Source organism: Martes martes, assembly GCF_963455335.1.
Source record: "Martes martes genome assembly, chromosome: 11".
NCBI lineage: Eukaryota > Metazoa > Chordata > Mammalia > Carnivora > Mustelidae > Martes > Martes martes.
Genome location: NC_137899.1, coordinates 23,702,795 through 23,730,424, shown reverse-complemented (window position 1 = coordinate 23,730,424; position 27,630 = coordinate 23,702,795). Strand labels below are relative to the sequence as shown.

The 27,630-nt window shown below is 41.0% G+C and overlaps 1 protein-coding gene across 1 annotated transcript in view; it reads right to left on the bottom strand.

The window, feature by feature from the left end:
- RELN (reelin) overlaps positions 1 to 27,630 on the bottom strand; it is a gene marked incomplete at its 5' end in the record, with an annotated part of 495,436 nt that overhangs the window by 58,830 nt on the left and 408,976 nt on the right. Inside the window, 14 exons of the mRNA XM_080818970.1 lie at positions 3,826 to 4,075; positions 4,936 to 5,194; positions 7,515 to 7,662; positions 9,225 to 9,445; positions 13,352 to 13,581; positions 15,659 to 15,761; positions 15,876 to 16,047; positions 18,166 to 18,348; positions 19,189 to 19,273; positions 23,033 to 23,210; positions 23,317 to 23,457; positions 25,992 to 26,265; positions 26,784 to 26,972; positions 27,160 to 27,318. Coding sequence (XP_080675096.1) covers positions 3,826 to 4,075; positions 4,936 to 5,194; positions 7,515 to 7,662; positions 9,225 to 9,445; positions 13,352 to 13,581; positions 15,659 to 15,761; positions 15,876 to 16,047; positions 18,166 to 18,348; positions 19,189 to 19,273; positions 23,033 to 23,210; positions 23,317 to 23,457; positions 25,992 to 26,265; positions 26,784 to 26,972; positions 27,160 to 27,318 — 2,592 coding nt within the window. The remainder of the gene's footprint in view (positions 1 to 3,825; positions 4,076 to 4,935; positions 5,195 to 7,514; positions 7,663 to 9,224; positions 9,446 to 13,351; positions 13,582 to 15,658; positions 15,762 to 15,875; positions 16,048 to 18,165; positions 18,349 to 19,188; positions 19,274 to 23,032; positions 23,211 to 23,316; positions 23,458 to 25,991; positions 26,266 to 26,783; positions 26,973 to 27,159; positions 27,319 to 27,630) is intronic.

Below are 27,630 nucleotides of genomic sequence, written 5' to 3'. Positions count from 1 at the left end.
TGAAACATAAAGTAAAATTTCCTGAATCACTCTGTATACTGAGAAACTTTCAGAACAATCATAACAAAACCATTGTTCATATGTAGGTAAGCAATAGTAATGGTAGTTATATATATACTTACTGTGTGTGTGTGTGTATATATATATAGTTTATATTTATATATACTTACTGTATGTGTGTATATATATAGTATATATTTATATTGTATATATAAATATAAATTTATATACATGTATATAAATAGTTATGATATATTATGAAATATAAAATTATATGTATATATACTATAACAACTATGTCTGTTTATTTCATGGTTAACCTGGAAGTACAAACATAGTAACCATACGTTTTAATGATTACTTTTACACAGCTTAAAAAAATTGATCAACTTTCTCAAAATTTGACCATTCCACAGGGATCCTAACAATGCCAATTTTGCTCCTGCTATAGGTAAAACTTCTTAGAAACAGCAAAATCCCTCATGCTCACATATCCTACTGTACGGTGTGAGGGAAGGTACTGGGGAAACAGAGAGGTATAAGGAGGTAGCCAAGCATGCAGTCAGGCTCTGGGTCTAGGGAAGCAGTTTCTTTCTGTTTTGTCTGAAAAATCCAACTTAGAACCTATGTTTTGTATTCCTCTTGATTTCCTGCTTCAGTCTCTATCAAAACTGCTCGAGCCCCTACTTCTGTCTTGAAATTGCTTCCTCTAAGGTCATGATTCTCAAACTTGGCTGCACACTGAAATCACCTGGGTACCTTTAGAAACCACGAATGCCAGGATCCCAGCCTCAGGGACTGTGATTTCACTCTCCTGGGGCACAGCCAAGGTGTCGGGAGACATGCAGCTTCCCAGGTGATTCTCACGCACAGCCGGCGTGGGACCCCTCACTGCAGCACGGTCCCTAGCAACCCTTCCTAGTGAAATACAGTGGTCCAACTCAGTCTTCATTGTTCTTGTCCTTCCTACAGTGGCGGACATTATTGATTATTCCTTGATTCTTGAAACTTTCTTTTCTTTTGGAGGACATTATTCTGGATCTCCTGTCTTACTTTCCCTCTGACTCCCGTACTAATGAGCCCAGTTATGGGCATTCTTCCAAACTCCGTTTCTGGCCTTCTATTCTCTGTGTATACTCCTCGGGCTTTAACTATTATCCCTGTGCCCAGAACTGCCAATTTTATGTCTCCAATTAATTTCCTTCATTCAATAAATGTTTACTCAGCCTGGCATCGCATCGGATGTTGGCATATTGTAATGCACAGTTTAGACAAAGTTCCTGCTTTCTATATTGTAAATCCTCTTCAGTCAAGGGCACCCCCACTTAAAGCTACTTGTACCCAAACTAAAGAAAAACTCACCATTTCCCCCCGTAAATAAACATCTCTTCTTAACTACCCAAGTCTTTCAATGGCCATACCTTTCGCACTGGTTTTCCGGGTTCAAAATTCAGAAATTATTTTAGAAATTTACTCTTCTCTCTTCTTTATTCTCTATATTCAAACTGGCACCTGGTTTTGAGACTTTTCTGCTTCTTTCCTTTGTGCTTGCATTGTCTCATATCAATTTTTTTTTTGTATACAAAAGAGGTGATTTATTAAACACTCACAAATCTAAGGACAAAGTTTTCCTGCTTGCCCTAATTAAAAATAAATCAATGACATTGAAAATTATCATACTTAACAAAAGGGTGAGAATAGACACACTTATCTTGCCATAATAATTTAATAATAATAATTTTCCCAAAGAAAAATGTTTTCTAACCTTTCAACATTGACTATAATGTTATCGTGAGATTGTCATATATGGTCTTTTATGTTGAGGTATGTTCCTCCTATACCCAGTTTGTTGAAGGTTTTGTTTGTTGGTTTGTTTTCTTTTGTTCTGCTTTTTTTTGTTTTTTTTTTATTTTTTATTTTTTAATAAACATATAATGTATTTTTATCCCCAGGGGTACAGGTCTGTGAATCGCCAGGTTTACACACTTCACAGCACTCACCATGTCTCATATCAATTTTATCCATTCCAGTTTTCTTCCTGCCACACAGTGAGGACCGTATCACCTCCTACAGAGGTGACCACTGAGGTTCTTTATTGGGATTCTTCTCTTAGCTCCTGGGCTAATCTCCTTAAAACAGACCAAGCCACTCGCCTGCCCTTGTGCCCTTTTATTCATGTCCTTGTCAAGCACAGATTCTTGTATGTGCCTTTCAAGGCTCTTCTTCCTTAGCTGCCAACTCTGCTTATCTACTTTCCTCTTTGATTGTATCATTCAGTTCAACCTTTCTCAAGAGGATCCACCAGCCCGCAGTAGAAAATACAGAGTACTGGACTTATGAGGGCAGAGCATCAGTCCTGGTGCTGCTGCACGCCTACTGGGTCATAACTTACCTCCCTGAGTTCTCATTGCCTTCCCAGGCTACTGAGGAAACAGGTATCTAAGACCCTAATGTCCTTTTCTATTTTCAAAAGCAGCACTCTTCTCTCCTCCACTAGGTGCAAATATTGCCTGTTCAGGCTGGTCTGCTCATGGTTTTCCCTATGGACGAGGAGGACCCCATCTCTGCTTCTTTGCTTATGCTGCAAGCTTGGGATATCCTTTCTTCTCCATCCACCCTTCAAATCCATTCCAATCATCAGTGCCCACTTGAGACTAAGCTTCTTTGTGAGATCGTCCCGAGATCCTTGGATTGGCCATCCATTGGTCATCTCACTCTCCTTTGAGCTTTCAGGACATTCTGCTGCAGTACCAATGTATACAGAGCTTGACCTCATCATCTACCGGACTCTAACTTTCTGACGTACCCCTCAGCTATACCTGTTGAAGACAGATGTGTGCCTTATCCTTATTCAAGTTCCACCCCTGCTGATGAATTTAGTGTTGACTGACTGAATCTGAGGTGGAAAGAGCACTTCTGGGATTCCCCCTAAGATACATCCCTTAAGTTCAAACTAAGGAAAATATGAAAAATCTGGATTTTGAAAGACCTTGGAAGTAACCAAATTTGTCAGATGTTGGCCCCCTGGAATCTAAAACAGAAAATAGTCCTTGTGGACATTCTAGTCTGGCTCTCCCGGAGGAAGAATGATACTTCCAGGAAGAATTCTGGATCTCCTGGAGGTAAAAGACCAGAAGACCCCCAGAATCCGGACAGGTCTGCAAGTTACAGTGAAGGGCCCAAGTATACAGTGATGTCAGTCTTTATACCTCCTAAGATAGGTGTGTTTATGTGTGTGTGTGCGTGTGTGTGTGTGCACCCACGTGCAAGGTATATGTGAGTATGAATGAGTGCATGTGCACAATCTAGAGGATGCAAACTGGCCACAATGAGGGTGGCCTAGAATATGCTATGACCCAGAATGGCAAAAAGTGTAAGGCAAAATGGGGACAGCAAAATTTCATGATTCCTGGGGTGACGGAAAGAAGACAGTAGCTGAACTAATCTAAAACCCTATGAATTAAAACACATGTATATACCAATTCATGTGTAAATCCTATTGCTGATGCTGGCATTCTCTATGTGACGGGAGGCCCTAATTCTGCAGTCTGATGGTAAAAAAACAATCCGGATTTTCCAAAAGAGATAAATGAGGCATTATTTTTTATATGTAAAAAAGTCTTCAAATATATACACTTAAAAATAAGCTCACATTCTGATGCTTTAAAAAAGAGACTTCTAAAACTTGATGTATATACACCATTTTCAAGAACGCAATTATGGTTGGACTGACGCGCACTTCTGTTTTGCTTATAGACTTGTCAGAGGGGCGATGGATGACCGTTTACACACGTCTGTCCCTCTCCCTGGAGATGGAATATTTACCGTAACAGGAGTCGGTGACCGAGCAGGAGGCGGCAAAGTCGATCTGTAGGAAGGAATCCTCGTTCACGGCAATGTCTGTGGTGACCACGTAGCGGGTGCTGGCCTTTTCGATGAAGACCAGGGCGTCACCGGTAGAGCCGCACACAGGCATCTTGGTGCCTCCTGGGTGCAGCAGCCATTTCCTACTATCCAGAGTCGTGAAATCATCCTCCAAGACTGTATTGCCAGAAATATTTCCTCCGATAAGAATCTGAAATGCATTTTTTAAGAAAACAAATTTTCAATATGGTTTTGAGATACGAGAGAGTTTGGTGTTCTTGTTTGTATTCACCCGTTGGACTGCTCAACACTGGCGTCACACGGCGAGCCTCCTGTTGGGGGTCTTTCAGAATGCTTTTGTTTATGTGGCCTGCTTGCCCATCTGGCAAGAAGCGGCAGAAAACAAATCGAGGTATTGACAAAACCATTCACAGCCTTCGTGGGCCAAACTGTGCCTTTGGAAACTACATGCGCCCAAGCTGGGAAAGCAAAATTTGGCTTACGTGTGATTATGTTCCATGCAAAATTTCTATTTAAGGACAGTTGTATCCTAAGGCATTTCAGTTCCAGGTCTTTGCCTGGATTCTACCGTTTGTTAACAGGTTCTTTTGAGTTCTCTTTCATACGAATTTTATTATGTATGAAGATCCTTTAGAACTCTCCATAAGGATGTTAGGAAGATTTATTTATTTCTTCTTCAAAGGCTAGGAAAGAGGATTTGGAAATGACTGCATGTGGTACCATGGCTAATTTGCACATTTTCCCTTTCAGAGAATTATAACCTCACATCACGCTTGATAAAGTCCCTCTACCCATATGGCAGATTTCTCTATGCGCAGGACCTGGGCCTTCTGTTGTGCTGTTTGTTTTTATAGGCTCAGCTGACTGAAGGAAAAGAGAATGAAAGGAAGCTAAATGGCATATCTAATCTAGCTGTGTGGCCGTGGGCAAGTCCTTCAATGGTGGGTCCCGGGCTCCCTCGGCTGAGCGAGGGGGCTGAATCGAATGCGATCTAGGCCGCACATGGCTCGAGTGCCAACAATTATAATAGTTAATATTGAATGGACTGACCTGGTCGATAACCCAGGGACTGTAGAAGTGCCCGTTTTCAGACGGCTGCCACCAGCGGAGGCGAGTAGAAGCAGAGCGGGCTTTCAGGGGTATCTCCAGGGCGATGTACCTGCCCACGTTGCTGGAGTTGCTGAAAAGGAACTCTTGAAGGAGACTCCAGGACAGGCCGCCATTGAGCGAATACTGAAGCAGCACAGGTTGGCTCCTGGGGTCAGGGACACCTTTACCACATCCCAGTCTCATGAAAAACTGCACGAATCTGACAGGAGGAAGATTGACTGTAGACTTTTTTTTTTTTTTTTTAACTTCAGTGACAAATTCACGCTATTTACAAAAGACAAGCCCACAGGGTCATGGCGAGTGGGGGCGGGGGGGGGCAGAGGAATGCATGGCTTTAATGAATACGATGATTTAATCAATGTCCAGAGCAATCATTTCAAAGTCTGATTTTCCTTTTTAACATGAGGGAGTTAATAAAATGTGAAGTCTGGAAAAAGGCAACTCTGTACCCATTTTCGTATTTTGGCCCCCTCCACACAGATGAGTCTGAGGGAACTGAGCATTCACTGTCCCCTCTGGTTATCCTGTAAGAAGAAGGGAGGGCTCCAAAGACTCTCCAAGAGTGGGGCTGTGTATTGTTATCTATTTAAGATGAATCTGTCCTTAGTCTCTGAAACTAGAAGAATGTTATGAATGTAGTTTATGCCATTAATTGGCAAAACCATCCACCCTCTGGTTTTACCAGCCGTTTTTCAGATCTCCCTTTACTGCCTGGGGGAGACACATTTAAATGCAGCTGTTGTAGTGCCTTTTTGTGAAAGGCCAGGCATCTCTTGGAAGAGGTGTGTCAAACTGGGCCTCTTTGCCATCTTTTGTGCCAGGGGCAGGGAAGCATGAGCGTGGGGTGGTGATGGGGGGTCTGTGTCAGCCTCTGACTATTGCCAGGTCTGGGATGGATGATACTGGCCATCGAGAACCGTGGCGGCCGGCCAGGGGCAGCCTTCCCAGCTGGCAGGGAGGTGGACAGAGTGGCAGCAACAAGCTGGGGTGCCAACGAAAACTAGATCACATGTTATCTTTGGCAGGCAAGCTGCTGGTGCTTGGTCTGGCCTCCGTGCTAGCCGGTAATGCGGAATAAATTTCATGTGTAACCCAACACACACGACCAATTATGTATGCATGTCAAACACAGGAAGCATATTGGGACTTATAATAAAAGTTATCAGTTCCATATATAAAACCATGCACTCTTCATGGGTTCCTCCCCTCCCCCATCCCATTAACTAGGCATTCATTTATCTTATAACCCTGAGAAAATTGGGATTTTACATGGAGCATTTTGAGGTCAATGTATGCAAATCCTACACAGCATGCTACTGAGATGAGATAAATAATGGAGCTTTTAACACTGGATTAATGAAAAAAAAATACATAGTTAGTGCCTAGTGGATGTCGATATCTATAAAAACAATAACCATTTACAGAAAAAAATCTTTTGGTCTATTGTCTACTTGTATCAGGGAATGTTTATAGATTAATTTAGTTATGGATAAATCCACATCAGAATTATTTAGAAAAACCCAGTAATTTCTAAATTAGAGAACTCTGCAGCCAATGATAAATCTGAAATAAAGAGCATCAGATTAAACTATGTGCATTAAAATAGGATGAAGAGAAATAAAATTTTGCTTTCTATCACTGTAAAATTATTATCTCACAGAATTGTTTTTTTATGGAGCATGGTCAAATAAATAATTCAATAAATGAATGATTTAGGTGAAAGAGGAGGATACATATGTTAAGATCTATTTTAAGACACTTGGAAATGTTTTAAAAAACCCAAAACACGATTTCTTTGTTCACTTGCAAAAATAGGTCAGGGTCCCATTTTACACATGTTCAGTGGTCTTCTTTATTTTCCTGGCTAAGTTTTTGGCTCGTCAAATGATCAAGGGATACACATCTTGACAGGACATAATCCTCTGAGCCAGTTTAAAATGTTTGTTTCTGAGAGGCTGTGCTCAAATCAGAAAATGAGTGCCTAGAAAGCATGAGCAAATCATTGGAAAGAGACAGTTATTAAGAATAAGACTGCACTTCAAATATTCTTAACTTAAATTGCCAATGGACAGAAAATTAACGGTTGGTAATTTGAGGATGTATTGTATTTCAATTAAGCTTTCTATTAAGCATGTAGGTAACTTTCTACATCGTCCAAGTGCCCAGAAAAAGTATTCTCTAGAAGGTGGATAAAAAAGATGCAACATTATTTTCTTGAAGTGAAAGGAAGCTAACCATTGTCATTTCCTAGACACCACCTTACAAATATCACTGATCTTATATTAAATTTTGTCTGTTTAGCTATGTTTCATTTCTGATCTAGCTTATTTGACCAAGCTCTCTCGGTTTTAGGATTGGAATTACACGAATTGTGTCTTAATGGAGTCTTAGATAAGAGAGAAGCTCAGCATTTCCAGTGGAAGGCCTTGTCCTTGAGATGTTGGCGTCTTTCTGATTTGATTATGTTCTGTTACTGTACATCACAATGTGGTTTCTCAACAGCATCTAAAAACGTTTACCTAGCATGTGATAAATCCAGATCTCTTGTCATCAACATGCGCAAGCCATCTTCATTGAAAAAGAGGTTGTTTCCACTGGAAAGGATTCCACACTTCCGAGAAGGCTTTCCACCACTCATTAATAAGAATCTATCGGATTCTAGCTGACCTGAAAAAAGTGGTAAAGGTGATTTACCTATGACCCCAAAGATAGTCATACTCTTTTTTAAAGGAATAAGGTAGCTGCTTTGGGAAGTTTCAAAATACAAAGCCATGAATACTGAAGTCACATATTTTGGGAGAAGAGGTCTCTTCAACAGTTCAGCTTTCTGAATACTTTAACCTAAGGGACCACAAGACAGAAGGGGGGTGGGGCTTTTCCCTAGTAGCTATGGTCCAGCCAGATGGGTCCTTCCTCTCAGCTCTCCTACAGTGCAAAAAATAACACTGGCTAGTCAGAGAGTGATTCAGGCCAAAAGTAAGAGAGGGTAATTTATGTAGCTTTTCCACTGGCCTCTTCATTCTGTCTTTGCTACTCTGAGGATCGTGTCCAGCAGGTATTATAAAATATTTAAAAAAACACAGTTTTAATGGAAGAAATTACAGAGTAATTTAATATTTTCTATTAAATAACATCTTTCAAAACCAGCTCACAAATCTCTCTGGATACTTACCTTAGATATAGAGTTTTATTGTTCTTTTTTTTTTTTTTTTGATTCTGGTAAGATGCACACAATACAAAATTGGTCATTTTCAACATTTTAAAGTGAACAACTTGGTGGGATTTAGTACATTCACATTCATGCTGTGCAACCATCACCACTACCTAGTTCTAGAAGCTTTTCATCACCCATGAGGGAAACCTTATACCCATTAAGCGGTCACTCCTTTTCTCCCTCTCACCCAGCCCCAGGCAACTGCTGATCTGCCTTCTGTCTCTATGGATTTGCCTACTTTGGATGTTCTATGATCGTATGACATTTAGCCTTTTGTGTCTGACTTCTTTCACTTGGCATGTTTTCAAGGTTCATCCGCGTTGTCGCATGAATCAGGATTTCATTCCTTCTTATGGCTGCATCACACTCCACTGTGTTGATACACCTAAATCTAATATTAAATTGTACCTTGAAACCATAAATCTATTATAACAATTTTATAAACAATTTGGGAAAAAGAAAGAAAAAGAAAAGAAATCTTTTTGGGAAAAAGAAAGAAATCTTTTGATCCCACTGTCCTAACATGCATAGCTATTACAGTTGTTTAAGACTTTCTCTTATGAGAATAGTTTCCCATTGTTTTATCAGAGTACATATCCAAGCACATTTTTCTATAACATCATCAGACGTAATGATGTGAGATTCTAGATATAAAACTGAGGTACAGAAAGTGATGAGAGGCTGCTCAATCAGTTGATGTTGAGTGACTCTCTATCTAAGATTAACCCGCTAGAGATAGTTTCTAAAATTATCATCAATCAGCGATTCCATGTGATAGAAAAAGTGGTGAAAACAGCTTTAGTTCTCTCAAGCATGGCCTGGCTCATTCTCACCGCATTGCTTCGAACACAGAACCCCATATAATTCAGAACTAAATGAAGCCATGGGTGGTCCCAATAGTAAGGCTAAATAATGAAATGTTAGAGTGGGATTCGTGATTACTTCTGTATTACAAATTACATTTAATACGTAAGTTCTTTCACAAAGCTACCTAGGACTTATTTTAAAAGATTACCTTCAAAATCATCCTTGAGAAAATCAGGATTTTTGGTGCTTATTTTACAGGTGGGACCTGAGTAGCCGGGATCGCATATACACTTGGTTCCATTGATACAACTCCCATGTCCGCTGCACATCTCTTCACATTGGGGACCAATATAGACATTATCAATGGCCCACGTCACTGGCTGAGAGCCAGCAGGGTAAAATCCTTGGTACCATCTGAAACGCACAGATCTGGAAAAGAGGCACAAGGCTTTTAAAATCAAATCAATAGAACAACATAGCTTCAAAGTACGGCCATCCGATCAAGGAGCAGTGGGCAGTTACTACCTCTGCACCACACTCAAGAAGTAGAAAACACAATTTGACATTTCAAGAACACAAACTCTGTTCCTTAATCTCCAAGATAATTGCCACTGTATGTTCCTGTTTCCCGTAAGCCCTTCCCAATCCTATCATTGGGTCAAATTCCACCTGACCCTCCACCTTTTTCAATATTGACTTCGTTGGTGATGCTTCCTCCATTCTGACTATCTACACTCCACATAACTCATTTTTTCTTCATAAATTGAGGTAAAATTCATGTTACACAAAAGTAACCATTAGCCATTTAAAGAGTACAATGGGGTGGCAATCATCCCATTCAGTGTTTAGCTAACCACCACCTCAATCAAGTTCCAAGACATTTTTGTCACCCCAAAAGGAAACCTTGTATCTATTAAGCAGTTACTCCCCATACCATCCTAGTTCCAGCCCTCAACAACCATGAATTAATTTTATTTCCAAGTATATTGCCCTATCATCTTGTGGATGACAGCTTCTTGAAAATAATCTACATATTTATGTAGTCATCCAAAAAATTTTAGTATATTTTATCAGACATAAAACTCAATTCAAAGAAGACAGATTTAGTTTTGAGGGGATGGATATAGAGATGGCATGCACATTCATTTTTGCACCCTATCAATGTGTCCCATTTTCAGTGATCATAGAAACCAAATTCAGAATAATTTTTTGAGAAACAGAAATTAGGAGTCAATTTTGGAATTATTTACTAGGCTTCTAAAGCTTAGTAGATAGTAAAGCAGAGGGAGTCAAGTTCCCACATATAATTTTAACCCTAATTTCATTGTTTATCTCAAGACTCCAACCATACTTAGCTGCTCCCAAAATGCCAGTTCATAATTACATTTTATTTTCAAATACTTGTCAGAGTTTAGTCTTGGCAAGAAGCACTTTCTACCCTTTGAACTTTCAGACTGCTGAGCTGAGGGAAATGGCTAGAGTTTTCCTTTGAACAAAAGCCTACATGGATTTTTTTGAACTTCTTATTTATTCAAATGTTCTGAATACAAATGAACCACGTTGGTTGGATATTTATTATTGTTCACCTGTCTTGACACAGAAACCGCAAGCACTATGATAAATGGGCTGAGGGGTCTGGTTTCACTGCACTTCCCTTCTGCTGAAGTCTTATTTTGAAAATTTCTCACTGCCACCCTCCCTGGTGAGTGTCAGTGTCTGTTTCTCCCAAGCCAGTGGTATTCAAAAGGATCTGTTTTTTAAACACAAACTTAAAATTTCAAGCACACAACAGTGCTCTCTTTAGACAGAGGTTTTGGTTGACTCATTATGAAACTGTATAAAGCAAAAGCAATTAGGAAGTTTTACAGACAAAAGACTCCTAGATGAAAAGGACACAAGGTGATGTGAATAAAACTCAATGGAAGCTCAATACTTCATGCTTCAAATGTGACTTGACTAGATGTGGAGGCAAATATGGTCAGTTTCACACCTGAAAACATTTCTGATGCTTTTTTGGTACCTGGCGTCCAATAAGTGCACAGAAAAGGGTAATTTAAACATGGTTATATATATATTTTTAGCATCTAGCTTGTACTGTCACTATGGGCCATGCTGAATACAAACCAAGCCATGGTTCACTGAGTTGGAGAAAATTTAACTTTTGCCTTCCAGCAATTGATGCCTGTGTGGGTTTTAAGAAGAGTGCTAATTCTCTTCCTGAAATAAGGACCAGACAACACGATTAAGGCAAATTCTTCTCTTCGCAGAAATGGTTGAAGGCAGCTGGGAAGGTAGTTTTATACCATTCTCAGAGTGGACATGCCTCGGCAACAGATTTCTTTTTGTAGAAATAAAAATGACAACACAATGGCCTAAGTTCTGTACCTTTATCATTGGAAGAGGTATATTTTAAACTGACACTCAATGTGGGTGAAAGTACACGCATTTCTAATGTTCAAATTATATTGCCTTATGATTTCTCTCATTCAGATTTCCAAATGGTATTTCCTAGTGCATCAGCACTGCCCCGTGGACGTCACCAGTTTTAAGTGAGGTGGTTTCCATGACACTGCAGCAACTGTCCTATGACTTTATCCCACATTTTTAAAAGAAGACTATTGCCATGTGGGAACCTGCCGAGGCAAGTCTCAGTTGTTAAAACAGCGTAAACTCATGGCCTCTACCCTATCTTTAGGGTGGTCTACCACTTAATCCAATTCTTAGCTGAGCAAGAGCAGGAAATGAGAGGTCATTAAAGAGAAAATTTGGAGCTTTTCAACAACAACCATAATGGTCACGGTCTTGGTCATAGGTGCCTGCTTGATTGGCCAGCAGGCCTTCCCTGCCTACGCTGCCTGTAAGTATGGATTTTTGGCATTTGGGCTTCTGTTGCATAGCTTAGCTTTCTGGCTATAGCTGATGGATTCAGACTGACTTTTCTAGAAATGCGGAATTAAGAGTTCCAGCACGTGAGAGTGGTCATTTGCTGAATGATGTTAAAGTCAGCATGATAAAAATGAGGATCACACACTCCTTTTGCTGAGGTCCTCACACTTTCAGAGTGGGGGTCCCTGAAATTCCCCAGTATGCTTCTAGTAAGTTCTTCCACTGTTTTGGTAAGCCCCTTTATATTTCCTGCAACATAGGATCTTAAGTAATACAACTGATAGTGGATAAAAAGTTTCTCCTGACTCTTTCTCCCTGACCTGTTCTTCTACAGACAATCTTCCCCACCCCCAGCAATAACAGCTTTCTGGTTGTGCCTGCTTTATCTTCTAGAGAACCATGAGGACATTCTGCTCAGTAATGCTCATTTTTTTTTTTTAGTTGGATTTTCCATTGGGATCATAGGCTGGTGTAATAGCAAGAATTAGTAAATGACATCCTTGACAGCTCAAAATATTAAAGTCCTTAGCAATCAAATTATAAAAATTATGCTGATGATATGATGAGAAGCAAATGGATTTATGTTCAAAGAGAACACAGACTTGTGAAAATTCACTTTCACCCTTTTGGAAAAGTACTAGGTATTAGTCGTTTTGCTTGAAGACCCAAGACTTCTAATTATGCTGAGTTTCACATCGGGAATATAAATCTATTTCCATCTTGAAAGTATATTAGTACTTTCTTCTTTTCTTGACATACCCTGAAAGAACAAGTTCTTTCTTCTGAGAGAAAAGACAAATTCTGAGGCGGCCTGCTTTGTTGACTTCCTCTCTTTGTTCACTTACATTATTAGGTTTAGTTTTTGAACTATTCATTTCATTTCTATTAGAATTGAAGCCCTTTATCCCCAAATAGCCTTTCAACAGAAGAGTCAAATATATGGAGGAAGAATGCTGAGAGAGGTTGGAAAAGCAGAAATGCCTTGTGGGGGGGGAATGGAACAATTATTATTTTTTTTTATGAGGCACCTAGAATATTCTGTGGCCTTCCACCCTCCTGCTGTGCCCTCTCCCTCCATAACAGACACAGGTAGATGTCTGAAAGTCATAAAATTCTCACTGTATTTATATTGGGAGGTGGGGGCAGGTGCTGTGGGGAATTACAACATTAGGAGAAAACCATACTTCTGTCGCTTCCTCATGGATCTAATAAAGACCCGTGGGGGATACGAATCACTACAGAGTGCAGCCCATGATGTACTCTTTGAAATCTATCTTCAAACTCTGAGTAGTGTGTCAGCTCGGAGTTCCACATTTGGAGTAACCGCTGGTGTGCTGAAGTGGAGAACTAGGGGGAAGTCGCCCCCCGACAGAGTGGCAAGCCAGTGGTGACATCAGGGAGAATGCTGTCAATGGAGAAAGATGGCCGTGTGAAGCGGCAGGTCCTTACCCGCAAAGGTGCAGCTTCCCGAAGTGCACAACCTCCCTCCTCCAGCCCTGGGTGGTCCCGGCGTAGTAGGTGCTGCTCGGGTGGTGTTCGGTGGAGCACAGGGAGCTGACGTGGCTGCTGCTGTGGTAGCAGAGGGGGAGCAGCGGGTGCCACGTCGCCCCAAAGTCCCTTGAGAACTCCAGTCTGACTGGGTCGGTAGAGGAGCTATCCGTGGAGCAGCCCACGTTGATCTTGGGGAGGAAGGGGAAAAAAAAAGATACAAATTACTTCAGAGCAAGAGGCCTTGAAATGATTCAACATTTCATTATTTTCTCGAGAGTCCATTTTCCTGGGAACTGTCTTGCTGAAATATTTAACACTAAAATTCTGTTTTGCCTAACTGAGTAATATCATATATTACCTTCAAATAGTAATTTTTTCATAAAGAACCTCAAAGGGCCTCATAAAAAATTTATTTTCCCTCATTTTATAAAAAGCTAGGAAGTGGGTAAGGCAGAGGCTGGCATGGATTCCAAATCGTACCTCTGGCCTACTTTGATAGCCAAGCCAAGCAAACTGTAATGAAAAGACTGTTTCCTGACTTCTAACCATTAGCCTTTTTTTCAGTCTGCTAGATAGGAAGACCTTCTGTTTTCCTTCTTGTGATACCTTCCAAATGATCCTCAAAGTTCTGCACATGAAAAAAACCTCAATATGTATTCAACAAAACACAATTATTGTCCCTCTTTGCCCTGCACAGGGAGAGCGTGTTCAGAAAGACCTTAGCCGTTAGGGAAATAACCACTTTGTTCCTTTCTCCACGCTTTCAAGTAAATAAACTAAAACTTAAACAAATAAATGCATGTAATTCTTCCTATGCAGTTTTCCCCTCTTGCGGTGGAGATTACTATTTTCTTGCTATTGTAGCACCTGGATATATTTATATTTATAATTTCTGTTGTTGAACTTACTCCTTGTACCTTTTGAAAACTATCAACATTAGATCAACTTTTCAAATATAGGCATTTGTTTCTACCCAAGTCCTTCTGATAACAGAACAGGGCCACAGGTGCTATTTTTTATTAACATTTAAAGCACATATTTAGAAAATATAATAGAAGGAACTTAAAATAAAACTAGAAAACATAACAGAAAGTTTAAAATAGATACAGAATAATTTCTCTAAGAAAGTGCCATTTGGTTTCTTACTTTTAAAAAAAATTTAACATTTTATTTATTTATTTGACAGAGAAAGACACAGCGAGAGAGAGAACACAAGCAGGGGAAGTGAGAGAGGGAGAAGCAGGCTTCCCGCTGAGCAGGACCCTGGGATCGTGACTTGAGCTGAAGGCAGAAGCTTAACTACTGAGCCATCCAGGTGCCCCACGGTCTCTGACTTTTGAGGTGCAAGAGACAACTCTAATTTAGAGGCTACTGAGAGTTAGTCTAAAACAAATATTCAAAATCTTGTTGATCCAGTCAGGCACTATTGTAAGCCCTCGCAAGGGTAGCTAGAGATTTCAGCTAGGAAACAAGCATTTTTGAAATTTGGTACTATTGGTTCTGCTGATTTTACCTAAGTTTTTGAAATACATACAAGTTTTTCTTTATACATTATTAATTTGCTCTCTTCCAAATTATAAGGAGTCCATGAATATTAATGAAATACACAAAAATTATAAAAATAGTGTAGTGTTGTTTTATCTGTAAAATTCATGGCACCATGATAAATATTATATAAATATACCAGCCTGGTATAAGAGTAGTTACATCGATTGAGTCTTAAGTAACACATAAAAACTGTGAAAACAATCATACTAGAATAATATGGCCTTTATCGTTTTTATAATGTTTAAAATAATTTATTTCAACAACTTCCCACTGTAGTAGGTAGGAAGATTATATCATAAATAAAGGACAAAAATTCAGAAATAAGCCTTAGTAGGACAATTGGTTCTGCTAATAAAAACGAATTACGAGGGGCGCCTGGGTGGCTCAGTGGATTAAGCCGCTGCCTTCGGCTCGGGTCATGATCTCAGGGTCCTGGGATCGAGCCCCGCATCGGGCTCTCTGCTCAGCGGGGAGCCTGCTTCCCCTTCTCTCTCTGCCTGCCTCTCTGCCTACTTGTGATCTCTCTATCTGTCAAATAAATAAATAAAATCTTTAAAAAAAAAAAAAAAAAACGAATTACGATGTAAAACCTCTTTTGTCCTTGTACAAAAAGGGAAAGTCATAACGCAGGAAAACTACCTGAGATTTTCCTTCTCTTTCCTGGCTTTTAGTCCAAGATAAAATTTAAAGCATTTCTGATAGAACAAAGTCAAGTACCTCAAACTGTATGATGGTGTTCTCATTCACATCCAGGTCGCGAGTGGTGATGGAATGCTCACCAACCTCATTGGAAACAAACACCATAGCTGAATCTTCCTCGCTGTTATGGAAGAAAACAAGAAGAAATCCGTTTGGGCAAAAGTTCATTGTGATTTGTACAGAGCAAGCAAAATTTGCATAGAGTTTTGTTTTAGAGTCTTAATGAAAGACTTACGGTGCTCCTTTTGAAGAATACGGGCAATAAAGACCAATGTTACCACCAGGATAGAAAAACCAATTGTCTTCTCTGGGTCCAAAGTCAAATGTATCCAGAAGCATCAGAGGGTTGTTGAGATTGTTCCCATCAATAATGAAGTCATCAACAATCCAGATTTCTTCTTTCTTACCTAAGGCATTTTTGGATTAAAAAAAAAGTTTTTCCAATGGTGAAAACAGGGGGGACATTTTTGCTCTTTGGAAGAAAGTAAAGGACAGAAGGGAATCAGTAACAACAGGTTAAATATATGCTTTCCAGACAAAGAAACACAAATTACACAACACGTCTTTATAGCAATTCGAGTATGGAAAAATTAAGCTGTCAATCACACTAAGTTGACAGAGCAAGGAACAGCCTCACTGATTTCAGAAAGCTGAGATGGTTTGAGAAATTGTGCTCCCCTTCCAGTCAGTGCTGTGGTGCTAGAGACTGTACTGCCAAGAATGGGATTTATGTTTTCATGGTTTAGGAGAACCTGTAAGATATCTGAATCTGTGAGCACAGGGGTCAAGCCTGCAGGTTTAAAACTGAGGTATACTAGTCGATTTGAGGAGCCTCTTACTACCTTTTAGAGTCAACTCATGACTGAGCATCATGCTGTGGTCAGGCCGAAGGGCTGTGGTCATGAAAACACTGGTCTGATGCATAATTTTATCTAACTGTTAAAACTACACAGAAGAAAATACTCTTGTGTTATATACTTTTTAATGCTTTTCAAAACTTTTGTGCTTATTTAAAAATATGTGGGACTATCTAAAAAACTAGTAAAATCACTCCTTGGGCTGTCATAGAATTCGTTTCAGCAACCCAGCCTGGGTGTTGAAGGCAGGTATCTACTTTGCAGGGAGGATAGCAAACCCAGGCTGCCTTTGCAAAGCACTGTTTGGACTCAGGGAAATAAGGAGGTAAGACCATGCCAAGCAGAATCATCAAGATTCCTCAAGGATGCTTCTTTATTGATTTCTATGTTGATTACAATTCTTAGAAAATCTCTCTCTCTCTCTCTCTCTATACATACAGACACACACACACACACACACACAATCTCTAAACAGAAGCCTGTAGAAATAACCTGATGATTTAAATGAAGTTGCATGTATCCCTCTCTCTCTCTTTCTCAACCTACCACTTTTCTTATTCTAGCAGCTTTCTCCTCTTTTCTTGTTTTGGAAGCAGCTGGTGAAAATGATAAAGAAAAACCAGGTAAGCATTCCAACCATAACATGAAGACAATGATTCTCTGGATTGTGAAACTTGGTAGTATTTATTTATTTATTCATATTTATTTGGTGATTATAAAAGATTATTTCTTTCTGTTTATAATAAGTTAAAAATTATTTTTGGCTTACTAGTTAGGAAGTAAATATTCAGGTTACACTTTAGAGCTAGCAGTACGTTTTTCTTATTCATTTCTGTTTTACCTCTGCAAAGAATCTGCTTAATGGGATATCTCTATGCTTACTCAGGCCATTAAATGCATGATTTGGTAGAGTCTGGTCCTTTATAATCGGCAGTTAATAGAAATATTGGAAGCAATAAAACATTACAAATTTGTAAAATCATTTTCTGTAACCATCTGGAAATGCTGTTAAATTATACATTCACTTTAACTTATCACGGAAGCGGGGGTATGTGATAAGAATATTTTATCTAAGGCACTTTCTGCTTGGTGTGAGTCCCTGTCACTTTGTCATGGTATTTTGCTGCAATGTTGTTCTGTCTCACTAATGAAATGCCACACTCAGAAGAACTATTTATTCCTAAATGAATTCAGCAGGAATGTAGTTACAATTGATGAGTGACTAATGATAATGCTCTGAATTATTTTTTTAAAGATTGTATTTATTTATTTAAGAGAGTGTGCTCCTGAGACGGGCGGAGGGGCAGAGGGAGAAGCAGCTCCCTGATGAGCCTGGAGCCCTACATGGGACTCGATTCCACGATCCTGGGATCATGACCTGAGTTGAGGGCAGACTCTTAACTGACTGAGCCACCCAGGTGCCCCAGTGCTCAATTGTTTTTTAAAAACCTTAGCTCTGTAAGTGGCTTTAGCTATATTTACATCATCAAGAGAACTTACAAAGAGACGCTAAAGATAAAGTTAAATATTCATTGAGACGCCTTTAGGTAAAATGTGTGTCACAGACAATGAAACTTCCCAGTTGACAAACACTTCCTCCACATCTTAGAAACAAACATGTTAAAAAGCCAGTCAGTTTGGATCACAGGAGAACAAGTGCCTTCTTACCATTATTATAAGGTTGCCAGAGCCTGAACCTTGTAGCATTGGTCTGGGCAGTATATGGCAAGGGAACATTAATGAAAAGTATGTTGGTCGTCTGAGGGAAGTAAAATTCATCCATCAAGTGCCAAGTGATTCCCCCATTGATGGAGAATTGTAGTAGAATAGAGTGAGACCTCTCTGGGGTACCTAGGGAGAAGACACCACAGGCATAAAACATACTGTGATAAAAGTGGGGACACGGTATATTCTAAGCCTATCCTTTTGGCATTGAGGCGTAAGCTGACTTATATTCCCGTAGGGGCTTTAGAGTCCAAATGCTTTGGAGGCAACTTTAAGCAAAGTCAGGTGGGGCTTTCTGTATGATTGTATCTCAAAACACACACCAGAACTCAGATTTTCACACAACAGTATCTCCCTCTCTTTCTCAGATATGAACACATATCTTTCGGTATTTCATTTAGGAATTCTTACATCAGAGAATTTTGCTTCTACGGGCATCACGATTTTATAAATGGTCAAACATTTTAATTCTCAGGATACAAACAAAAATCTACTTGCAAGCTTATTATACCCTTAGGGCATTATTTGTCAAGGAAATGATTTAGTTAATATGAAAGGTCATAATGGCAAAGAGTTGTCTTTTGGGGGTTCACATCTATAAAAGAAAATCTAAAATGTCCCTAAGTTAAATTTTTAAGATTTAAAATTCTTACAACTAGGAAGTAGTGGTGGGAAAAAAAGACTCAGGGACATAATGATAAATGTAGCTACCATAGAATTAGTATGATTACTACAGCTATATGAAATTTTTGCAAAATCAATAGTTACCTTACCCTTACATTAAGATGAACTTATATCATAGAAGCACATCTACATTTATTTACTCAAATTTATGTCAGCTCTCCCATGCAACATAATTTATGGGCCTCAAATCCATCGTTTCTTTGTGGGGGAGGAATTGTGTAAGGCAAGGGGGAGTTCTTTTGAAGGGAAATAATGAATTCTACCCCCATACAAATGACTTACCTTTTGCTATAAATCTAAGTGAAAACTGGACATACATAGTATTGGTACAGTCTAGATCTCTTGAAATAAGCATCCTCAGTCCTTCCTGAAAACACAGACATATACGTTAAACGACCTCATTTCATCGCAAAATTATTTTCCTTTGACTTTTATACACCTCACTTGCATTAGCTAAGTAATAGATACATGCACATAATGATTCAGAAGCAATGTTGGGTCCAGTTGAAAAGGAAAAATGGATCCTTTCCACTTTCTTAAGGTTTTCATTTCTTATGAAATGAAATGCATAACCCAATTTCATTGTCTCAACTCAACACCCCACTTTGCTGTGACGTTTATAAAAAGCAATGCAAAAATGACAGCATTACCTATCTGCAGGCCTTTTTAAAAAGTAGCCTTCTTTGACCACAGCATGCCATGACAGGCGTAATGAGGAAACTGATGGAAATTCTCTGCAAAGTGCTCCTGCTGGAAGTTGGGAACTAATAGGTAACTTTTTCAGGTTCCAAGGAGTCCTAGGGACTCACTACTCCTTTGTGTGCTCTGACAGCGCTGGGGGGCGCTCATTCAGGCTGACACAACACCCTCCAGTTGGTCAAGATAAATAAGGCATAACTAAGCGAGTCCCCATGCCTCAGCTGTAACTGCTCAGGCAGAGAAGCCAAAGAAGGAAGAAAGTGATCACATTAGCTTTGGCAATTTTTTCTGCTAATTAACTATTTCTGGATGCCTGGGATTGACAGCCCCATAGCTTGTTTTCTCTGCATGTACACAGGACTGCAGTGATAGCCAGTAAAATAGAATTTCACTGTGCAAGTGTCCTAAGGTGCAAATAATGTCCTAAGGTGCAAATAAGCCTTTTAGGGTCTTAGCCGTGACATCTGAATGAAGTGACTCTTTAGTGGTATAGGGCTGTGTGATACTGAGTGGACACCAGATTTCTTCCTTCCTTCCTCCCTCTCTTCCTTTCCAGATTTATTTATTTATTTGAGAGAGAGAGAGAGAGAGAGAAAGAGAGAGAGAGAGAGAGAGAGAGAGAATGAGCAGGAAGGGCAGAGGGAGAGAGAATCTGAAGCAGACTCCTTGCTGAGTAGGCAGCCTGAGGCAGGGCTCAACCCCAGGACCTTGAGATCATGACCTGAGCCCAAACTAAGGGTCAGATGCTTAATTAGCTGCACCATCCAGGTGCCCCTGGATTTCTTAATTGTCAACTAACAAACACCAAATGTAATTTTAGCTAGAGAAAAGAAATTCATCCTCTTTTTCTTATTACCCAGCACAAAATCCCCAATAACTGAAAAGTTTTAAATAGAACTAATTTTGTCATAGCAACTGTATTACTGAATGCCTATAACATGCTAGGTTCTAAAACAGACACTTTCCTCCTTTAATGCATATCACACTCATAAGGGCGAGACATTATTATCTTTATGATGCAGAGAAGGAGCCTAGAACTCAGAGACAGTAACTTGCTCAAGACTACACAGCTTGAAAGTATTGATGGGGGAAATCGAGCCCAGATGTGTCAGACTGTGAAACTTGTCCTCCATCCTTCATAGGATACCAGTGTTTCATTTACTAACTCATCTTCTGGTTTTGGGAGAAGAAATCCAGATGATGCTAAATTTAGAGTCTGAGCATCATTTAATACTGTCATGAAAAAGGAGTGGCATGTGAATCTGTCCCTGAACTTCAAAAAGCATCAACTCAAACTTCCAGGATTGAAGGTTACACTGTAAAAGCCTTATATTTCCAGTCTTTTTTTTTTCTTTACCCTAATAACTCACCACCCTACTCAGTCCATGACACCGAGTCCATGCCTGTTCTTCGTGTCTCATGGTGGAGAGACACTCTCTCCCTCCTACCTTGACAGGCACAAAGCCTTGAATGGTTTTACAGTGTGGTGCCACGTGGAGGTTGAGGTGATGAGGAAAGGCAGCTTCTTCAACTTACAAGGAATAAGCTTCGAGGTGGCTAGTTGGCAGAACCAGCTAATAAAGATCCCTTGCTAACAATAATTAAAGGAGTATGATCACTCTTCCCTCTTGATTATGGAACCTAAGTATGAAGCTGTTCCCACGGGCAAGTACAAATCAGCCATGAAAGGACCACTGCACACTGCATCTTGTAGGAACCGTTATGTTGAAAGTGGGCACGATGAAAGTTATCTTTTCATGTTTGTAGTATTTGCTTGTAGTTCAGCACTTGATATTAATCACACAGTGGAAATGTCAAGCCCTGCTTCTGTGCATATTCAAGTTCACTGACAGGTTTCTTTTCTCATCCCTTTTCCGGGCTCATTAATCCATTTGTGCTAAATGTGGGAGTTCTTTGGCATCCAACAAGCTATTTGAATAGCTGATCGTACTCCTGAATCTATAAACATTAAAGTGAGACTATCACGTCCTTTTTAACGAAAGAGTGCCTTTCTAGGTCAAACTGCACCCTACTGAGTGGCCCTACATCTTGCAGAACTGAGAGATAATGTCTAATACAGATAATGCTTGGCTGCTCTTGCATTTGGACGGCTAAAGGGAAAATAGAAAACACTGTGCGTCTTCTTCCTTCATAGGATCTAGGGACCAGGTTAATTCACGGCTTAAAAATTTATCAAGTAAAGATATTTAAATCATGAAAAGTCATGGGGCTCCTGCTTTTTGGTCTTGTCAATGCTGCAAGCAGATAGGAAGCGAGCTAGTGGTGGTAATCACAGCTAATGCCTCTGACAAGACTGAAAAAACATACACATGAAAACCAGCAGTTTCCATCCTGAAATGTTACCTCAATTTCTTCAGCTTCTCAGAGCTCATAGGGACTAGTAAATCTCTCCGACCCCTAAGTGTTTTTTTCTCTCTCATCCAAACTTGAGACAAATTCGGTATTTAAACCAGGATGGTAGGAAGCATCTATCAGCTATAACTGGAAAAGTTCCACCAGCGCCTGGGTGGTTCAGTTGGTTAAGTGTCTACCTTTGGCTCAGGTCATGATCCCAGGGTCCTGCATTGGGCTCCCTGCTCAGCGGGGAGTTTGCTTCTGCCTCTACCCTTCACCCCCGCTCGTGCACACTCTCTCTCAAAAACAAACAAATGAAATACTAAAAAAAAAAAAAAAAGTTTCAGGGTGTCTAATTTTCTAAGCATTGGATGTTAATCATGAAGGTCATATGGGGGCCCATGCAGATTTTTGCGACAGATTTCTTTTGCACACCCTGTATTAGCCGACTTCCCCATGGTGGGAGAGACGGGATACAGCCTGTATTCACAGGGGAAGGTACAGTACAACCAGTACAGCACTTTGCACAACTGCTTAACTCTTTCTCAGCAAACATCTAGGTTGAAACACAAAAATAGACTAACAATGTTCGAGAATGCTATTTCACTTGACTCCAATGTTTGGTTTTCTTAAAGTCACCAATGGGTTCTATTGGCCGGAGGAAAAGGAAAAAAGAAAGAAAGGAAAAAGCAAAGCCCTTTTCTAAAATCATTTTTTACAGTTCTCTACGTTATATATTCAATAACACAGAAAATGCTACATTCTAGAAGATACTAGAAATTGCATATGCATAATTCATGTGTGTGTGCATGCATATATACATATATATGTATATAATTGCAGCAGAAAGTAACAGGGGTCTGATCACCAAAGCAGAGGAAAGATTTTATGCCTAAGTGATCCTGAAGAATGATGATGGCGAACAGAGGAGGAAACGTGGTTTGGGCTAGAAGACAACAGCTTTGTATAAAGTAATACACTATCTGAGCCGGTTCACAAACACATTTGTGTGGAGCAGTAAGGGAAGGAAGGAATCCTGATAGCAGAGTATAGAAGTAGAATCTTATCTGACCCCTTTAAAAATAAGTGATGTTCCCGATTTGATGGTTTCACCATTCAGGTTCCCCCTCTCGGCACCATATACTTCAGGCCAAAGGTCGGGATGTAGGTTCCCGTTGAAATCATCCTTAAGAATCGAGGGCAGAGGAACAATGGGCACACAGTAGGCTCCTCCAAAGCCCCGGTCACACCTAAGAGAGAAGAAGGAGGGGAGGAAAGGCATTATTTGTCGTGAGTTCAAAAGCCATTTTTGCTTTTGCATCCTAAAGAAAGAAACTGCCGGTTTTATGGACTTACACGCAGCGTCCCGCGTCACAAATTCCCCGTCCCGAGCACAGCCAGGGGCAGCCTGAAGCCAGCACAACATTATCAATAGCCCACGTGTCAGCCCCCACAGTGTAGTTGGACTGAATCCATCTAAACCGGGTCCTGGGAGACCTAACCAAAGAAAACATACTTGGTTTGACAGGCATCCTCGAAAGCCGGAGAACATTTCCTTTAGCTCCCCTTTCCCTCTGATGAGCCCTCCTCCAAGTTCTCGTTCCCTCTTCTTGGAGACACTTAGTTCTCACACCAAGTGTTGGATGTTCTTTCCTGCTGAACCCACCACCGAGAGAGTAGAAAACATGCTTTGTAAATATGTCACCCTTCCTTTCATACAGATGTCTCCTAACACTCTGTGATGGGAAAGTTATCTTGGACTAGTGATTTATCGTGTGTTTGAACCACGCGCCAAATTTGGGGTTTTGAGTTCAGGCTTTTCCTTCCATTCAAGACAAGGAAAGAGATAGAATGGATGAGAAGCACGAGGAAAAGCTGAAATCTTACAAAGTTCTGGCAGTGAGGTCCCAGCACTACTGTCCCTAAATGGGATCTGAGACAGGAAATGGAAACCCCAGGGAAGTTCTGCCTCCATGATGGTGCCTGAGGTCTGGCTCCCGAAAGGGGAGGGCCAGAACCATGTGAGGCACGCCCACATTTTCCATTCCATTTGCTCTCTGGACTACACTGTCAGAAGATGACCTTATCCAGAAATACACGCAGACTGGGCCAAACTGCAGTAACAGTCCCCCACTCAGAAACAGACGTGGGGGTCACTTGTTTGGAACGTGGAACCCAGTCTCCTTGAAGTCGAATGTCAACAGCAACATTTCCAGTGCTATGGTTTCCAGACACAGGTTCTCCCTCAGTGCAACACAGCTGCGGGTGTGGTGGCTTTAAAGTGGAAATCAAATCCCGTCCCCACTCCACAGAACACCTTCCTAGCGATTCCCCAACGAATGGAATGTTTATACCAAGCTGCAGAATGCGTTCCTTTCCCACATGTCTTCTTCACCAGGACAGGCTCGACTTGCTAGTCAGTTCAGAGATGGGCCCCTCCAGGAAGTTCCCACAGTCCCCCTAAACTCAGGTAGTACCTCACCCCGCATTTCAGGAACATCCCTGGGTACTAGCAACGTCACCATTTTATGTCATAAATAACTGCTGAGACATCCAGTGTCCTAAACAAGATCTTTGGATGCTGGCATCAGTTTGTTAATTTTGTAATAGAGTTCTAAAACACAGTAGATATTCAATAAATGTTTGCTGAATAAAAATAAAGCGAATAAATGAGCTACCAGTAAGCACTCTTTAAAGCTCGGGGCGTCCACAGTGTTTAGCTTCAGTGCTAAAATGCTTTGGTTTCCTGCATTTTTTCCCTGCCATTTGGTGGTACATCTCTCAATCAGAATCGAATCAGCAACATGGAAACCACTATGAGTATTTAATTCTAGCGAGCGTTTAACACAAGGAGCTGGAGGTTAGTGCCAGAGCTGAGAAGCCAACAGGGGCAGCTAGGAGACCAGAGTTGAGCAAAGTTGGGACGCTGCTACAAGTCCGAAGCTGGAGGGACACTGTTGGCTGGTGCCCAGGGGCCAGGGTCCCGGGGGAGGGGAGCCCTCTCTGGGGATGGGAGCCACTGAAGTTAGCTAAGATGCTCTTGAGACAGAAAGGGAAGGGAAGGGATACCCTGTTTCATCTCTGTTTCCAGGTTCTGCCACTAAATCTATCTGGGAGCCAGCAGACGCAGGAGCCTGGTAAACGCGGCCTGCAGAGGCCAACGTGGCTGTAACCCAGAACACAGCAGTGGCAGGGCAAGGCGGGAATTTGAAGGGAGCGGTCCAGGATGGCACGCTTTCTAACCAGCCACCACAGGACACAGCGGTTCCTAGAAAGATCCCCAAATTATCCCAATGCCTAAACCGCAAACCTGGGAGCCTGCTGTAAGCCCGAATACAAGTCTTGAATATGGTCTGAAATCCCACGGAGGGGAAGAGAGTTGTAAAAACAACATGAACATTCTGAAGGAACCATCTTTTTACTCTTACTGTGGTACTGAGAACAAAGGAAAAAAAAAAAACAAAAAAGAGGGGCGCCTGCGTGGCTCAGTCATTAGGTCTTTGCCTTCAGCTCAGGTCATGACCCCAGGATCCTGGGATCGAGCCCCGCATCGGGCTCCCTGCTTGGCGAGAAGCCTGCTTCTCCCTCTCCCACTCCCCCACTTGTGTTCCCTCTCTCGCTGTCTCTCTGTCAAAAAACAAATAAAATAAAATAAAGAAACTAAGGCTACCATTTCCACGTGTGATGATTTCACATACTGCTTCACGTGAACAAATATCACTCTGGTTATTGGGTAGATATGCATTTTTACAACAGAACAGGATTATTTGTACAACTGGGTCTGGTGGGCAGGCTTCCTGTTGCCAGAGAACAGGAAAGTTCAGACCCGTAAGACTTTTGGAACTCACTAACACGTTATAAAATTGCAACCCCAAGTGCCTTGTTCGTCCCCCGTCCCTACCCGCTCTGCGCAGACTCCCTGCATACTTATCCTGAGAGCATCACAGAATTGCCAAGCAGAATCACAATTATTTTCACATGAGGTGACAGGAACCTAGAGTTCTGAAATGAAGCCACACGGCAATTCTCACATGGTGGAGAGTGGAAGGTAGACGGTGATCCGCTTCCAATTCTGGAATCTTTCTGAGGTGTACACGGAACTTTCTGTGTAGTGCAGGCAGCCAATGGTGGGAGGCACACACTCCTCGGTGACCAGATGCCAGTCCCTGCCATTGTTTAGAGAATACTGGAGCTGGATGCTGTGGGCCTCACTGAAGGGCTTGCTGCAGCCCATGCTCATTTCAAACTGCAAGAAGGTCGACGCCGACACGTGGAAGTCCCAGGTCTCGGCGTAACGAGGTTTTCCTGCAAAAAAAAAAAAAAAAAAGAAGTTGAGTGGTAGCATTTAATGGTCCTCTCTTTGCTATTGGGCATTTGTGCTTGGAACAAACATGTTCAGGAGCAAACAAGAACCCTGTCTTATCTGAAGCAACTCTTGCTCCTGTAATAACTGCTTTTATTTGGTTAGCAGAGGCTTGGACCCATGGAAGGCTGCTAATTTGAAAAGCGTGACTATCTTGGAGAGTCTTCTACCTGCCAGTTCTGCAAATTATGAGACACAGGAATGTCTTCCGAGAGAGATTTTATTGCTCTGCTTTTAGGAAACCTTATTAGATCACGCAGGGAGGACAGTTCAAAGGCAAGCGGCCGCTAGATGCACCAAGTTCTCTCAGAGGTCAACCCAACACCTTTTTTTCCAGAATCTCCCTCAGCCCAGGCAGTTAGGTACACAGTTTTGCATTAGGGAGTCTCCTCTTGGGCTTCAGTTAATTTAGTCCTCTAGTTAATGAAATACTCTCCCTTTAGCTGGTGAAAATATATACCTATGTTTTCAGTGAATATCAGAGCAGTATCCATGGAGAGACAGTCAATACCGACTTGACCTCCTTGTATTCGGTACCAGCTGGCTTGCAAATCTATGGAGCCATCAAATTTGTCTTGAAACCCAGTTTGAGAGCTGTCATTCATTCCGATAAGGACATCATCCAAGGCCCACTGGGCTGAATGCTTTCCTGAAATCCAATGAATAAAGGCAGTTAGAGAAAGTTTGTTATCCAGCCATATGAATATCTTTATGACTATGCTTTTAAATTAAATTGTCTAGGAAACTGACAGCAAATTACAAAGCATAGGGTACAACACGGCTTTAACCGGATGCTCTCAAGGCCACTGGGAAGGGTAGAGGGAGCGGAAACTTGCCATGTTGGGGTTGCCACCATCGAAAAGCTGTGGCGGGGGTCTTAGCCTCCCGTGGCAGGTCAATGGAAATGATCTGTGGCTCCAGAAATGACATGAAGTCCAACTCTCGAAGCAAATGCCAGAGTATCCCGTTGTCATTTGAATACTGAACAACAAGCCCTGAGTTAAAAGACATAAATCCAGTTACTTGGACAGCTTTCCTAGAGGCAAAAAAAGGCAAGGAACAGTATTTTTTAAATGGCAAGACTGCAGCAGAAACTTTAAATTGCATCTCATAGAACGAGGGCACATTCATCTAACGTCCTAGGAATGAATTAGTAGACCTGAAGGCTCACCAATTCCTTGACAGTTTCTAGTGCACCAACTCCCAGGAAATGGAAGATGAAGAAGGAAAAAAAAAAGAAAAGAAAAAACACAAGCTCTTTTAAAGACTACTCAGCTTTGTATGAGTGATGAGTGGGTTGGTAAGGG